We start from the raw sequence: 15,698 nt of genomic DNA, 5'->3' as shown, positions 1-15,698 counted from the left end.
AGGGGATCCCAGAAACTCCAGAAGTAAAGTGGAGATCTGCTTGGGGAAAAGTGCAATTTGAAACGATGTCGGTATAATTTTCTTATTTTGCAAAACAAATGCTGTCACATGAAATAATGCATCAAAAGCTATAATTTGTGAGTGAATCTTTATAATGCAACTATATCATATTAACAAGAAAAACTTCTGCTTTGATACTGCAAGCAGCACTAGAGATAAAACTATGTATTCCCAAATAAGGAGAAACTACATTGGATTTAAAAAAACCTTCCAAGATAGATTGGAATGTAGTATTTAATTGTGTAAACGTAAAAGAATTACTTTGTTCTTTTTATTGGATAATTATTTTATAATAAAGCCTTTGAAAATAAATAAATCCTCACCATACAAGGATTATAAGGAGTACTTGGTATTATCACATTAACTGCAGTGAGAGTAAAGTCTAGTTCAGCATTTGGTTTCCTCCCTGCTTTTGTCGGTGTCTTCTTTCTATGTATTCTCCTGGTTTTGCTGTTTTTTTTCTAAATTGCTGCTGCTTCAAAGTAGAGCACTTTCTGTCATTCATGTAAGAAGAATAAACTTTTGTAATATGTCTATCATCAGAGCACTGTATAACAAACTAAGTGACTTACTTTTAAAAATACCCACGGATATGCTATGACAGATGTTAATAGTTTTGCTTTTCTGTGATAATTTTGAGATTAGAGATCTTTTCTTGTTTCTCATAATCCAAACATTTGGTCTGTTGCCATATCTGTTTCTTTTTTGTTGTTGTTGTTGATCTAATAGTTGTCTTAGAAAGAACTACTTGACTTGCATGACTACAGTTGTTGAGTATTTTTCACAGTTCTTCTGTCTCCATTCTTTGGGGAGAGGGACATTTCTCTATACCAATATTTCATATATTTAATAAAACTTAAAATAAATACTGATACTTGGTTTCTCAGCAACACATTTAGTGGGTTCTACAGGCACGTAATTTGAAAAGAATATTTAGATTTTATTATCTTTACACCATCTTTCAATGTTTAATTTTCATTGAATAGAAATGCCTGTATTTGAACAATATTAGAATTAGTCTTTCTAGGTTGGATTTTCATAAGCTGTCAGTGTTGGCCTAACTGCTGTCACTGAAATCTATGGGAGCTTTTGAAATCCTGAGTGCTTTTAAAAATCCTACCCCACATTCTGATTTTGGTAGAGCATCTTTGCATACTCATCATTCCCAAACATCATCCTGTAATCTTGTAATCACCACTCTCTATCTTGTTGCAAGAATACATCTGAAATCCATGACTTCAACAACTAATTTTTTTTAACCTTGCTTTTTTTCTCGTTCATATAATTCTTTATGGTGTTGTCCCAGTTGTTGTTCAGATGCTCACTTAAATATTTAGTTCACTTAGGACATGTACAATGGTAATCTGAGTGTGGTTGCTGGTGAGTATTTGCTTCAGGTTGGGGGGCTGTCTGTAAGAAAGGACTGGCCTGTCTCCCAAGATTTGTGAGAGTGATGGGTCATCCTTCAGGATAGCTTGTAAATCCTTGATGATGCATTGGAGAGGTTTTAGTTGGGGGCTGAAGGTGATAGCTAGTGGTGTTCTGTTGTTTTCTTTGTTGGGCCTGTGCTGTAGATATCGTTATTCAATATTATTGTTGGGACACTGAGTAAAATGTATATCCACTATCAGAATGACTGCTGACTGCATTTCCTAGTAGAGGTGGTATCTTCAACAAAGATTAAAAGGTACAACTTTTTCTCCCCTAGTAAAGCTACAGAAGAATAATGGCTAAGTAACTGAAAGTAATTCACTTTTTTTTCATGACCGAGGTAATTCCTTTTTGCAAATGTTGCCCGAGGTCCATTCTACGATATTTATACTCATATTTGGTAAAGTTTCAGGGGCCCATGAAGATGATGTTCTATGGATAGCCATGGCAGGTACTCACCAAGTCTGGGCTCTCATGTTGGAATGCGGAAAACTCCCAAAAGGAAGGTACGCCACTATAATGATAGATATTAGAAACAGCTGTTTAGCTTTTGATGAGCAAGAGCCTTTAAACTTCAAGGAGACTTATCCTCTTGGAAAACACTTATACATACATTTAATTAAATATTGTTTTACTTTGCATTATGCTAAATCATTTAAGTATTAATTATAAACCAAGGTGAAATACAAATTAAAATAAAAGCAGTTCAAATACCATTATTTTGGTAACTTATATTTACCAAACAGAAACTATATAAGAATTCTGAAAGAACTATTTCAGACTTGTCTTTGAACCTGGGCACTTGTTTTTTCTTCAGTGATTTAAAGAAAGGAACCTGCCTTCGATTTGCTGGGAGTGGGAATGAAGAGAACCGAAACAATGCATACCCCCATAAGGCAGCCTTTGCCCAGCCTTCAGGTCTTTCTCTGGCTTCTGAAGAACCCTGGAACTGTATTTTTGTAGCAGACAGTGAGAGCAGCACTGTGCGAACAATCTCACTGAAAGATGGAGCAGTGAAACATCTTGTAGGAGGAGAGAGAGATCCATTGGTAATAGACTAACACACAACTTCGGTCTTCCCAGCGTCACCCTACCAATATTCCTCAAGCCTGATCTGGAGGAACCACTTTTAGGGGCAAGAGGGTAGTTCTGTCTCCAGGCTCATTCATTTCTTAATTTCACTGTTTAGTGTCTAAGCACAAGTTTTGTAATGCAGATTGTTGGTCAACAAGAACTGGACTGACCAACTCATTCACAAAATCCACTGAATAACCATGTATGGCAGTGACTTTTGATTGCTATTGAAATGGGCTGGATTGGTGGCCTAGAATGCAAAGGCTCCACACCCATATCCAGTCCCCTGAGTGCTTCATTTCCCATGAGTGCATTTTTTAAAAATTAGCCAGTTAATTTCCATTTAATTACAGTGATTTGCACTGTCTACTGCCTTATGTCAACATTGCATAACCAACTAATTGTACAAATTTAATTAATTCACTCCTTTAGAATTTGTTTGCCTTTGGTGATGTAGATGAAGCAGGAATAAATGCAAAGCTGCAGCACCCCCTTGGAGTAACTTGGGACAAGAAAAGGAAACTGCTTTATGTAGCAGATTCCTATAATCATAAGGTAAGTCGGTATAATATATTATGCAAAACAGTATTTATGTAACTCATTTCACCACCAGCATCAGAGTCAGGTAGCATCAGAAAACATGTCTCTATGGTTCAGTAACATAAAATTGTATTATAAGGAAGTAAATGACATACTTTTTTTTTTTTCTTGTTTTTGATCTTGGACTTTTATCTGGTCACCTGGTTTACTGGGTGTCTAGATTTGTGTACTGATGGGCAGATACACTTGCTGGGGAAGCTAAAATAAAGCTCCAAACAACAGTTCAGTCCAAGGCCCTTTCCTCAGGGCTGGTTTTATTAACACAAAAAGATGCAAAACAAGAGCAGAGTAATTCAGAATGCTTGGTCACAGCCACAAGAGGTCTTTTCAGCTTTGAGCAATTTGGAAAGAGGATATGCCCCTCATCCGTTTAGCCTCCTATATCTCTGAGAGATAGAAGGGTTGGTGGTTATGCTCATTGGCTCATCAATGGGCCAGTCATGAGGTGAGATAAAGATTGTGACGTGTAGATGTTTTATATCCCTATTTTTGTGAGTGTTATAATTCCTCATTGATTTGTTTTAATTGAGTACATAAGCTAATTATTTACCCTGGCCAGGTCTACACAACTTTGTGTTGGTTAGCGATGTGATTCTCCACCTCTTCCCCCACCCCCACACTGACTTTTCTATACGGGCAAAATCCTAGTGTAGGCAGAGTTTTACTGGCATAAAAGAGCTTTTGTCTGTATAGCTTTTTTTGCTCAGGGAATCATTATAAACTGTATTGTCAAGAGCACCTTTTTATGCTATAAACTGTGTCTATACTACGATGGATTGCCAGCATAGCTATACCAGCAAACCTTTTCTACTATAGGCTAACCCTAAATCTCTTTCAAGAAGGGTTAGACTCTATGAATAGAGGGTGAAATCCTGGTCTTAGTGAAGTCAGTGAATGTTTTGCCATTGACTTCACTAGGGCAAGGATTTCATCTAGTGTATAAAATGCCTTCATGTTTAGATTTAAAGTGATTGAATGCTTGTTAGAAGAATTTTGAAGCTATAGCATTTGATACATAAAACAAAGGAATTGTCTTTGGAAGAAGGCTTAGATTTTTTTAAGAGCTGCATCGGATTATATTTTGGAAAAAGTTTTCATTAAATTATCCAATTCTCATTAAAAATTCTTATTACATTAGAAAATTATTTCTTCACATACAAGAGCAGAAAACTTTTATCAAAAAATCTTTGTCTGTGGTTATAATTTTTAATAATTACATTGTTTTGCATGAAAGACCAGTTGAGAGGTAATATTGGACCAAACTGTTGGTGAGAGAGAGCAGCTTTCAAGCTTACACACCAACAGAAGTTGGTCCAACGAAAGATGTTGCCTCACCCACCTTGTCTCTCTAATATACAGGGACCAAAATGGCTACAATAACACCGCATACAGTTGTTCAGCATGAACAGCTGTACCCTTAAATTAAAAAATGACAATTTAAGAATAGCAAAATGTTACTCAAGTTAGCAAAAAAATGCTGAATCTTGTAAATTATTTTCTTGATGTGCCTTTAATCCTGAGTTTGCTTAAGCATGTTAAGATTATTTATTCTTAGTAATAAAATAATCACCTGGATAGTAATAAATTATTCCCGAAATTATATGGGTTTTTTGTTTGTTTTTTCACTTAAGCTGAAGAGTTAAGTATCTAATGTTACTCAATAATTCTCCAATTTGCAGTGGTAGATATTTAAATAAAAGACTCTTTTCTTAAACAAATAGAAAAGTAAATATTTGGTATATATTTTTCTGCAACACTTTCAAAGAAAATTTTATTTATTCTTTTAAAAACTGTTCAAGAGCCAGGAGCAAAGCAAGTTGGCAGGCTTCATTTTTTATATGTTACAGGAAACATGCCATTCAGCAACATACAGCTGTAGATACCACATTGATAGATGGCTTAGAAATACCTGATGAGAGAGAGCACTGAATAAAGACCAAAAGAAGGAAAGTTGTCCAGCAGGGAAGCATGGGAAGTCAACAAAAGAAAGAAGCAGTTGGGATATGTATTAAAAACAATATAAATACCCACCAGATTTTTAATTATGAGGCAGTACTTCCATCCTTGGATTGTGGTGATTACATAACCCACTCAGGTTTCAGAGTAGCAGCCGTGTTAGATGCTGGTTGGATGGAATTCCATCCAAGGAATTCCACCATGATTTCAACAATTTCCATCCCACCATCAACCTCAGCCTGGACCAGACCACACAAGAGATCCACTTCCTGGACACTACGGTGCTAATAAGCGATGGTCACATAAACACCACCCTATACCGGAAACCTACTGACCGCTATACTTACCTACATGCCTCCAGCTTTCATCCAGACCACACCACACGATCCATTGTCTACAGCCAAGCTTTACGATACAACCGCATTTGCTCCAGCCCCTCAGACAGAGACAAACACCTACAAGATATCTATCAACCGTTCTTACAACTACAATACCCACCTGCCCTGAAGTGAAGAAACAGATTAACAGAGCCAGAGAGTACCCAGAAGTTACCTACTACAGGACAGGCCCAACAAAGAAAATAACAGAACGCCACTAGCCATCACCTTCAGCCCCCAACTTAAACCTCTCCAACGCATCATCAAGGATCTACAACCTATCCTGAAGGATGACCCATCACTCTCACAGATCTTGGGAGACAGGTCAGTCCTTGCTTACAGACAGCCCCCCAACCTGAAGCAAATACTCACCAGCAACCACACACCACACAACAAAAACACTAACCCAGGAACCTATCCTTGCATCAAAGCCCGTTGCCAACTGTGTCCACATATCTATTCAGGGGACACCATCCTAGGGCCTAATCACATCAGCCACACTATCAGAGGCTCGTTCACCTGCACATCTACCAATGTGATGTATGCCATCATGTGCCAGCAATGCCCCTCTTCCATGTACATTGGCCAAAACTGGACAGTCTCTACGTAAAAGAATAAATGGACACAAATCAGACGTCAAGAATAATAACATTCAAAAACCAGTCGGAGAACACTACAATCACTTTGGTCACTCAATTACAGACCTAAAAGTGGCAATTCTTCAAGAAAAAAACTTCAAAAACAGACTCCAACGAGAGACTGCTGAATTGGAATTAATTTGCAAACTGGATACAATTAACTTAGGCTTGAATAAAGACTGGGAGTGGATGGGTCATTACACAAAGTAAAACTACTTCCCCTTGTTTATTTCCCCTTCTGCTGTTCTTGTCAACTGCTGGAAATGGCCCACCTTGATTATCACTACAAAAGGTTGTCCCGTCCATCCGTCTCCCCCCCGTCCCTCCCGCGCGCGCTCTCCTGCTGGTAATAGCTCTCCTTTCCTGGTCACTCTTGTTACAGTCTGTATGGTAACACCCATTATTTCATGTTCTCAGTGTATATAAAATCTCCCCACTTTATTTTCCACTGCATGCATCCGATGAGGTGAGCTGTAGCTCATGAAAGCTTATGCTCTAATAAATTTGTTAGTCTCTAAGGTGCCACAAGTACTCCTTTTCTTATAACCCACTCAGACATCTCTCTTATCGTTTACATTGCCGACCCATGAAGTAGAACTATAGCCCTGTACTCTACTTCATAGCTAACAGAAAACTGTTCTGTTGTTTTCTACATTTAGGACATACTTTTAGTTCACTCAAGACTAATTTGATATGAGTTTGGTTACTTTTAGTCTTTGGTTAGGTAGCCTGTTCTAGAAAAAATGTAATTAACTTATTTACTATTTATATGTCCTGCATATATATTTCTAGCTTTATTTTCAGGAAAAAAGGGAAATTGGCCAATAATTTCAAAACTGACTAGTGAATTTGGGTGCCTCAGTTTTTAGGTGTCCAACCTGAGACACCTAAAAGTATCTCGATTTTCAAAGTGCTAAGTGGTGTGTCAAGTTGGGCACTCAATAATTAGGGTACCCAAAATTGTTGGTGACTCTTGAAAACACTAGCCATAAGATTTTGTTATATTTCTGATGACTTTTCAGAGTTTTCATTTTGTTTTCCTTAGGTTAAGTTTGTAGATCCCAAAATGAAGAATTGTGCTACACTGGCAGGTACAGGAGAAGCAAGTAATGTTGTTGGTTCCAGCCTTACGCAGTCAACTTTCAATGAACCAGGAGGATTATGTGTTGAAGAGAATGGCCGTCTGCTCTATATTGCTGACACAAATAATCATCAAATTAAAGTGCTGGACTTAGAAACAAAAATTGTTTCTATGGCAAGTAAAACTTACTGAAAGTTTTTGACACAAGATTTTGTTAGGGTAAATTATTACTATAGGTTTTTCCTACTATATGAGCCTACATAATCGGCTCATAGTGATTTGGGGCGGAATAAAATAGCATAGTTGGTGAATTTATTCAGTGCAGTAAATGTATACCTGTAATATTTTGTGATAATCGGACAAACAGAAAAGCTGTCTACTTTAAGGATATCCTGTTAGGCTTAAAATAAATATGCCATCTCTGCTCGGAGTTTGGGAAGGACACTTATGCATAGAGAAAGAAATTGATAAACTTGCATGAAAGAGTTAGAATACAGAAACTTCATCCCTCCAGAAATAGTCTCTGTTGGCCCAGTCCTGCAAGATGTTGATCACCTAATCAGGGCCCTGAACAACCACAACTCGTATTGGAATTAATATGAGTTCAGATTGCTGAGCAGCTCACCAGATCAAGTCCCAAAAGAAAGGGCTGGTAAGACCCTCTTGCTGATATTGTTGCATGTACAGTTGCCAGTGTCTGTAGTTCTCCAGCTATCTTTCTGATTTCTAATGAAGGCAAAAGGCATATGGAAGAGTAGGAATGCAAAACACAGCACAACAAAGTTCACTTGCAACAAAGACCTTGAGAATGGTAGCGTGCTGTTTTTATTTCATGTGTCCATCAATGGGGAAGCAAAATACCCCGTCACTCTCTTATAAACACATGTATTGCTCATAAATATGTGTTTGTTTTATTAAATTGGATGTTTTCCACATCCAGTACAGCTACAATGTTTAGCACTGACAGCTATTTTTTTTCAATGGCCCTTAATCTTGCATGAGCAAATACAGAGTTTTGTGTGTTCCTGATTTCTTCACAAATAAGTGGTCAAGTTAAGTGCCCTTTCAAAACTGGATTCCACCTTATTTGCTTATTACAAATAAGGCAAAACAGATGTGAATGAATGATGACATCATTTCTCTGTCTGATGATGGCATGATATGTAGCTGAGTAGCTATTGCCATGTAGGTACACCGACACAAAGGCTAAACTGTCTTCCTCAGAACTGTGTAGTGTATTTAAATAAATTTGGTAACTTCTACATTTTTAATGTGTTTAATATTTAAATACCAACTGCACAGTGCTTCCTGTATGACAGTGGTTCTCAACCAGGGGATTTGTCAGCTGATCTAGATCAGTGTTTCTCAACCTGGGGGATTAGGGAGATTTAGGGGGATTGCAGGTGCAGGGCTGGCATTAGGGAGTGGCAAGCAGGGCAGTTGCCAAAGACCCCACACCACAGGGGTTTCCACAAAGCCAAGTTACTTCCTTCAGCCCCATTGCCTGGGGCTTGGACTTCAGAGAAGGCTTATAAGTGAAAAACAGGCTCAATTATCACACTGAAATGCAAGTACAATATTTATATTCCAATTGATTTATAATCATATGGTAAAAATGAGAAAATAAGCAATTTTTCAGTAATAGTGTGCTGTGACACTTCTGTATTTTTATGTCTCATTTTGTAAGCAAGTAGTTTTTAAGTTCGCTGAAACTTGGGGTACGCAAGGCAAATCAGACTCCTGAAAGGGGTATAGTAGTCTGGAAAGATTGAGAACCACTGCTATATGAGATAATCATGTCCTGGACTGCATAATCTGCACAGTCGAAGACCAAGAATTTTATTATCTCAGAATAGTTTATTTCCAAGCTAACAGAAAGCACTCTTGGGTTATTATTAAACTGGTATCTGCAACGAAATCATTCAAATTTTAAGTGAGAGAAGACAAAAAAAAATCACAAAAAAATAGATGTGGGTGTTGATATTGCTTAAAGGTAAATTATTTTCTTTTCTTTTTTTTTAAATAAAATTTCTCTTGGCATTTCCCTTTCCCTCTCCCATCGGTGCAGAATTTCTGAATGCTGGTTCAGAGGGTTCCAGTTCTATACAGTAAATATATTGAAATGTATAAATCTTAATTTCAGTACAAATTCCTTGTTCACCCACTAGCTGTGTATTTTGGTGATATGAATTTGTAATTGCAAGATGCTCTGCAGTCTTATACCATAAAGCAGGCTTTCAAATAGAAATACTAGTTCATATTTCTTTTGGTTTCTTTTGACAGCTGCCTATCCTGAACACTGAAATGTTTGATGTTGTAGATCATCCATTTGTCCAAAACAATAAGACGGCAAACATCCCCAAACTGCCTAAATCTGCACCAAACATCCAGCTTCCTTCATTGACTGTAACCCCCGGCCAGACCCTTCAGTTTTTATTAAGGTTAAGCCTTCCTGCAAATATGAAGCTGACTGAAGAAGCACCCAGTTCCTGGTTTCTCACAGCAGAAGGTAAAGTGCCTGCATTTTTAGAAAGACCGCATATATTGCAGCCTTGGAAAGTTCTACTAGCTCACTCATCCAGAGTGAATAATGTATTTGACAGACAAGTAAAATATCAAGTTTTGTTCATTATCAACAATCAGAGCCCAGCCCCTTTATGCTCTTTAGATGGTTGCCCTCCCGTTGTCTTCTGGGGATGGGCTGCTCCACCCTCATCATCTGTCTTTTGGGATGGTGACAGATCTACTAAGAATTTTTAGCAGGAAAGATGATGTATACCATTTATGGAAGTCACATTTTTATCCTGAGTGAGAACTTATTTTCAAGTTAAACCAAAATTTGAACCCGATTCACCATACTACATACACACACATACAGAGCAAGGCACACAGTTACACTAGAGGGTGGATTGTATTGTTGTTAGTTCACTGGAAACAAGGTGAACTGGATTCTTTTCCTCACTCTTCTGCTGACTTCTTGTGTAATCTCTCTGTGCCTATGTGTAAAATGGGACGAATAATAATACTTCCTTGCTGAGTGTTGTGAACGTACGCTCATTGTCTCCTAGGTGCTCAGTTATTATACTTATATTACATTTATAAGCACCATAGAAGAGTGCATTAAAATGTTTTCTGTACATTCATGATGTGTAGCGCAATAATGTTGTTCATGCTAAGGCCTGGCTCAAATACTAGTAGTTGCCTACATTTATGCCTTTTTCTACTGAATACGGTACATTTTCCATCTCACCGTAATTTCTAACATATCTGAAAAATATTGCTAAAGTTCAAAGGAAAATTTATGTACGCATTAGCCTGAAAGTTTGAAAAATTAGGAAGCTCATCTCACCTGGAATTAACTTAAATATACTTCTGAAAATGGGTGGATGTTTTTATTACAGGCACACTACAAAGAAAACTAAAAAAATGTATCCTCCAAAACATATGTAAAGTATCCCTTGATAACATTTCTGTCTCTTTGCCAATTGTGAGTCCGACCTTTGTTCAGACAAAGGCCATATGTTGGACTAATCTAAGAATGGCACAAATGCTCCCCGTTGATTGATTTTGCAGTAGCAGTTGAAACAAAAGAATCTCCACAATCAACTGGGAAACTGGTGTGTGAGCATCTTAAGAAGACACTACTAGTTGCTTCTTCCTTATCTAATGTTACATCCTTCAGGTGAATATCAGCCAGCATTTTCAATCGGAAGAACTGTCATATTACCCCCTAATTGAGAGTGCCAAGTCTGTGCCTAGATATGTGTTTCTGTCTGTCTGTCTGTCTCTCTCTCTCTCTCTCTGCGTTCCTTTACTAACACGTGCTTCTCCCTATATCTTCTAGAATTTTGGAAGCTAATGTACCTATGCCTTCTTAGTGCTGCGTCTTTGCTCTTTTTTCATTCCCCACCCTTAACATATCCCATCTCTAGGATTCTTTTGAGTGTTGAATTTAGAAATTACACAAGTACTTTAATGGTAGAAAAAAGGTGTGTAAAAAGTTCTACTAGAAGCCCTAAGCCTCTACCATCCCCCTTAGTAAAAATCACCCACTGTTACCATACCCAAACTAGGGCTATTATGGTACTATGGGCCTAAATTAAACTGCCACCATAGGATATTGTATATAGAAAACATTTCTCTGTACTAAAATGAACACCATATTGCCTGCCATTCTTAAAAAGTGAGTTCATGATCTTTGTGCACTTAACCGGGAACATTTTTTCTCCTAGATGTTTTAAAGAATAGCATAACTACCCACTGGTAATCTCAAGATGTCTAGAGAATAAGTGATGCCTTCAGAAAAAGATGTAGTCTGCATATAATTAGGTGAACTCCTTTGTGCCAGAAAAGTATATTGAAAGGCGTACCAGTCTGCTTTTCCTAAGCATCACCTAAAGGGAAATTTTTAAAAAGTTAAGAATGAAATTTTTTAATCTTATTTTTCCACTTCTGAGGCCAGATTTTCAAAGGTCCTGATTACATTTGTTCCTGCAGTAGATTGCAGATACAAATCTAAAGACAGTTTATGGCCCTTTAAATTGTCTTTACTCATCTGCAACACTGAATTAGACAGTGTTTTAATCTTTTGAACTAAGGGGATTGATATGTTTTTAGTAGATGTTACAGAGCTGTATTTATATTCCATATAGTTTAAGGGTTAGTAAAAATGTAGAATGTAAGTAGTTTAGCACACAAGTCATTTTAAGCTCATAAATCCAACAGGGGTTTTTTTGAAGTTGTAGTTATTTTATGAAAAACGCCAAAAGAGTACTTCATCTGTCTCACTTATGGCAAGACATAGGTTGGAGCAGTAAATTAGCCATATTCTCATTTTGCATGTCTATATTGTTATATATTCTTAAATATTTAAACACACAGGAATTTCAGGTCTCAGCCAGCCTAAACATTATTAACTTCCAGTAAACCATTATAAAGCCAACATTTTTATTTGAAAATGTTTCATAAGAATCTAACATTTTATGTACTTTTGGAGCATTCAGTCATCTTATCCTGAGTATTAGGTCTCTGATATATGTGCACAGCTTCCTGTCAATGGGGAAATTGAAATATCAGCTAACAAAGCATATTGGAGATGCTTTACCTATGCCTAGGACAGTCAGCGTAAGGTGCACCCATATGTTTAAATCCAAGCTTTATACAGTAAAACTTCGTAACCTAAAATTACTTCTAAAGAAGTATTTGTGAATTATTTTTCAATTTTCAATCAGAATGGGAGAATCCAAGGACGTTTCCACTACTGTTGCATGTAACAAAATATGATATGTAGTCCTAAAGCTAAAATCATGCACAAATTGATACCTTGTGAGATTTAACTTTGTGAATAAAAGGCAGTGACATCATGCTTTTTCTTTTCCAGGTAATGAGTGGCTGCTTCAGGGACAGAATCCATCTGGAGAAATTGAGGATATTTCCCTTCAACCTCTCATCGCCTTGCAGTTGCCCAGTCGCTTCCTGTCATCTGAAGTTGTACTGTCTATCAAAGCGTGCCTTTATTACTGTAGCAAAGACAGCAGTGCCTGTACGATGAAAGGAATCTCATTCAGTCAGCCTTTACAGGTAGCTAATACAAACCAAGGTAACACAGCTCAAGTAGAGTTGACATATGCATTTTAACTAAACCAAAAATCCAACAGATTCACACTAGTTTTTACTTTCTAACGTTTTTACAGGCGAAAAAATATTAGTAGATCCTCCCCCTCACCCGCCCCGGTCTTCCAATAGCATATGAAGAGTTCTAAAGCATAATATGCTTTGTAAGATGAAGCAGAGATGCCTTGTGCTGAATCACGAAAAATTGTAATGAAATCTTGGTCCCTTCATTTCTTTTTGTTGTTGTGTGAGCAATAACATCCTTAAACTTTGTCTGTTGACTATTGTGAATAGATTGGGCCTAGGCAATTTTAAGCAGTGAGCAACAATTTTAAGAGTCCATTTTTGAAGGACCAGTATTACATTGTGATATTACTGATATTCTTTTGCACTGCATACTGTAGCAACGTTGGTAGCAACATCAAAATCATTTGGGGAAGAACTGCAACTTTCCTTTTTTTTTATGCCCTCTGTTTTTAATAGAATGTTAAAAACTTGATTTTTGTTTCTGCAGGTCATAAAAGAATTATTTTTCTTATTTTACAGTGAAATCATTTAAAACACATTTAATGTATTTTGAAAACACAGGGCTGTTTATTTTTGTGAAAATCAAGTCTGTTTCTTAAAACTAGATATTTATGCCTTATTTGAAGAGCACAATTGTATGGAAAAACTTTTGGGAAATGAACTTTTTTAGGTCATATAGAAATGTTACATAACAATGAATGTGCCTATATAAAATTGGCATGCTGGAGTTTTTCTAATTAGTGTTTCCATTTGTATTTTAGAGAGTTGAGTGTAAGTAATATTTGTGACTCTAACTTGCAGCAATTAAATGTCAACTATTTCTGTCAAATGAATGGTTTCCCTTTCATGTTTTTACAACTCCCGTGTGAATAGTATAAGATTCCTAATTCTGCAAATACTTGTGGGTAACTTTATACACTTAGGGCCTGATCCAAAGGTCTTTGAAGTCAATGGGAGTCTTTCCATTGATTTCAGTAGGCTTTGAATCAGAACATTGTGTTCAGTAGGGCAACTTATATGGTAAGTAACTCGTGCGTGTGCTTGGAGGATCTCAGCCTTCATTAGCAATCAGTGCTAGTCTTCTCTTCCAACAATGATACTATAATACAAAATTCTGTTTGCTTCAAGCAAGTTTTTTCAGACTAGTAAATATCCTTCATTTCATCACTATCAATTATCATGGTAAATGGCATAAGTAGATTTCTTTACATGGATTGGATGGACTCCTGTTGACTTCAGTGGTATTTGCATCAGGCCCAATGCTCTAATCACAAGGTTTAATTCTGATAAGAGGGGGAAAAAACCAAACAAAATAGACTTTAGCTTTCTAATGTGCAACATGAATTTGCACGTAGTTTTAAAATAATAGCTGTTATAAAGTGTATTTTAGTATGTGTAAGTGAATGATATTTTTAATAGCCCGTTCTCCTAAAATAGTCAGAATAGTTCCTAACACCTGTGAGTAAATGGCTGAGATGATTTGTTGAAGGTCTTTCCTGCTCTGAAACTTGACGAAAACGTTGCTTGTGAACTCTGAGACTTTTGTTTTAAGGGAACAATACACAGTGGCGTGCCTTTTCCTTCCCTCTTAAAATCAAATGCAAGCATATCTGTGATCTGGAAGCTCTCTATTTAGGAGTGCTACTGTTTGAACATTAATCTTTTAAGCAGCCTTCTTCACCTATGCTTTCAGCTTTTTTAGGACAAGCCAATGATCCTAAGTTTTATTTTAGTGTTTGAAATAGACAGAAAAATTGGCTTCTGGATCTACTTGCTGTTTGCAAATGATATTTGCAGAGTTAAGGAAAAGATATTGAGAATTTACCAGTCCTTATAGTTAGTTTTAACAAAAGCTGTGCTCTTTTTAAAATACATATTCTCTATATATAATTTACATAAGAATCTTGGATAATAGCCAAGAAACCTGAGTTCTACTTCCATCTAGTTCATATTTTTTTTCACCTACCAATAAAACCAAGTATGAGCTTCAGTAGTTAGAAATGACACATCAGACTATTTCTGTTGTCTTGAGTAAATCATTCAGCCAAATTGGACTGTTCTCTGAATTTTAAGATAATTAACTCCTTTTTGTCCATTCGAGTTTGTCAGGATAATAAAAATTTGGGTCAATCGATTTCCTAGATTAAAAAAGCTTGTACAGAGTTAACCAATCTGTTACCTTAAAGTATCACTTTTTTGAGTTTCTTGCTTTAGAAAAATTATCCGTGTGTAGCTCTTATTTTATTTAAATGTAATGCATCAGAGCTTTAAATAAAGTATTACAGGTATTATTCTCTGCTTAAATGTGCATGTATAAACTGATTAAAGGGCCATACCGTGATTTTTAAAGCTTCGACTTCTTTTTCTGCTATTACTAATTTAAAACTTCTCTCTTTCATATATAAATTTATTGGGAAGAGATATTACTAAACACTGGGATTACCATCACAGGCACATAAATCTGAGGTCTAGGATCAGGGCATAACAGACCTTTGAACACTTTCATCATGGTCAACTTTGAGTTATCCTAGTGTTGGGAATCAGCTACATTTTAGCAATGGAGGCTAAGAGTTGGTTTTTTATTCAGAGCAGTTTACTCTTTTCTGTAGAGAAGAGGAGTGCAGATTTCAATTGTGGGTGGAATCTCAATGCAAATTGTAGGGGAAGGGAGTTATAAGCAGTGTAAGTATAAGAAGGCAGGCCAGAGCCAAGAGTCTTTGATTAAATTTATGACTATTTGCTCACCTCATTGCACTCCACAAATTATCTGTGCAAATAAATTGTACCCATTCCATTTTTTGGTCTTGCCACAAAGCTGGAAATCGTCCTTAACTACATCAT

General features: G+C 36.7%; 1 protein-coding gene across 1 annotated transcript in view; it reads left to right on the top strand.

The window, feature by feature from the left end:
* The window catches only part of NHLRC2 (NHL repeat containing 2), a 52,549-nt gene extending 37,351 nt beyond the window's left edge, over positions 1–15,198 (top strand). Inside the window, exons 6-11 of the mRNA XM_048856153.2 lie at positions 1,898–1,997; positions 2,309–2,540; positions 2,998–3,120; positions 7,182–7,391; positions 9,501–9,726; positions 12,598–15,198. Of these exons, the coding sequence (XP_048712110.2) occupies positions 1,898–1,997; positions 2,309–2,540; positions 2,998–3,120; positions 7,182–7,391; positions 9,501–9,726; positions 12,598–12,854 (1,148 nt within the window). The 3' untranslated portion in view covers positions 12,855–15,198. The remainder of the gene's footprint in view (positions 1–1,897; positions 1,998–2,308; positions 2,541–2,997; positions 3,121–7,181; positions 7,392–9,500; positions 9,727–12,597) is intronic.
* The last annotated feature ends 500 nt before the right edge of the window (positions 15,199–15,698 follow it).

This window comes from Caretta caretta, chromosome 7 (genome assembly GCF_965140235.1).
Source record: "Caretta caretta isolate rCarCar2 chromosome 7, rCarCar1.hap1, whole genome shotgun sequence".
Classification (NCBI taxonomy): Eukaryota; Metazoa; Chordata; order Testudines; family Cheloniidae; genus Caretta; species Caretta caretta.
This window is presented reverse-complemented; position numbering and strand designations above follow the sequence as displayed.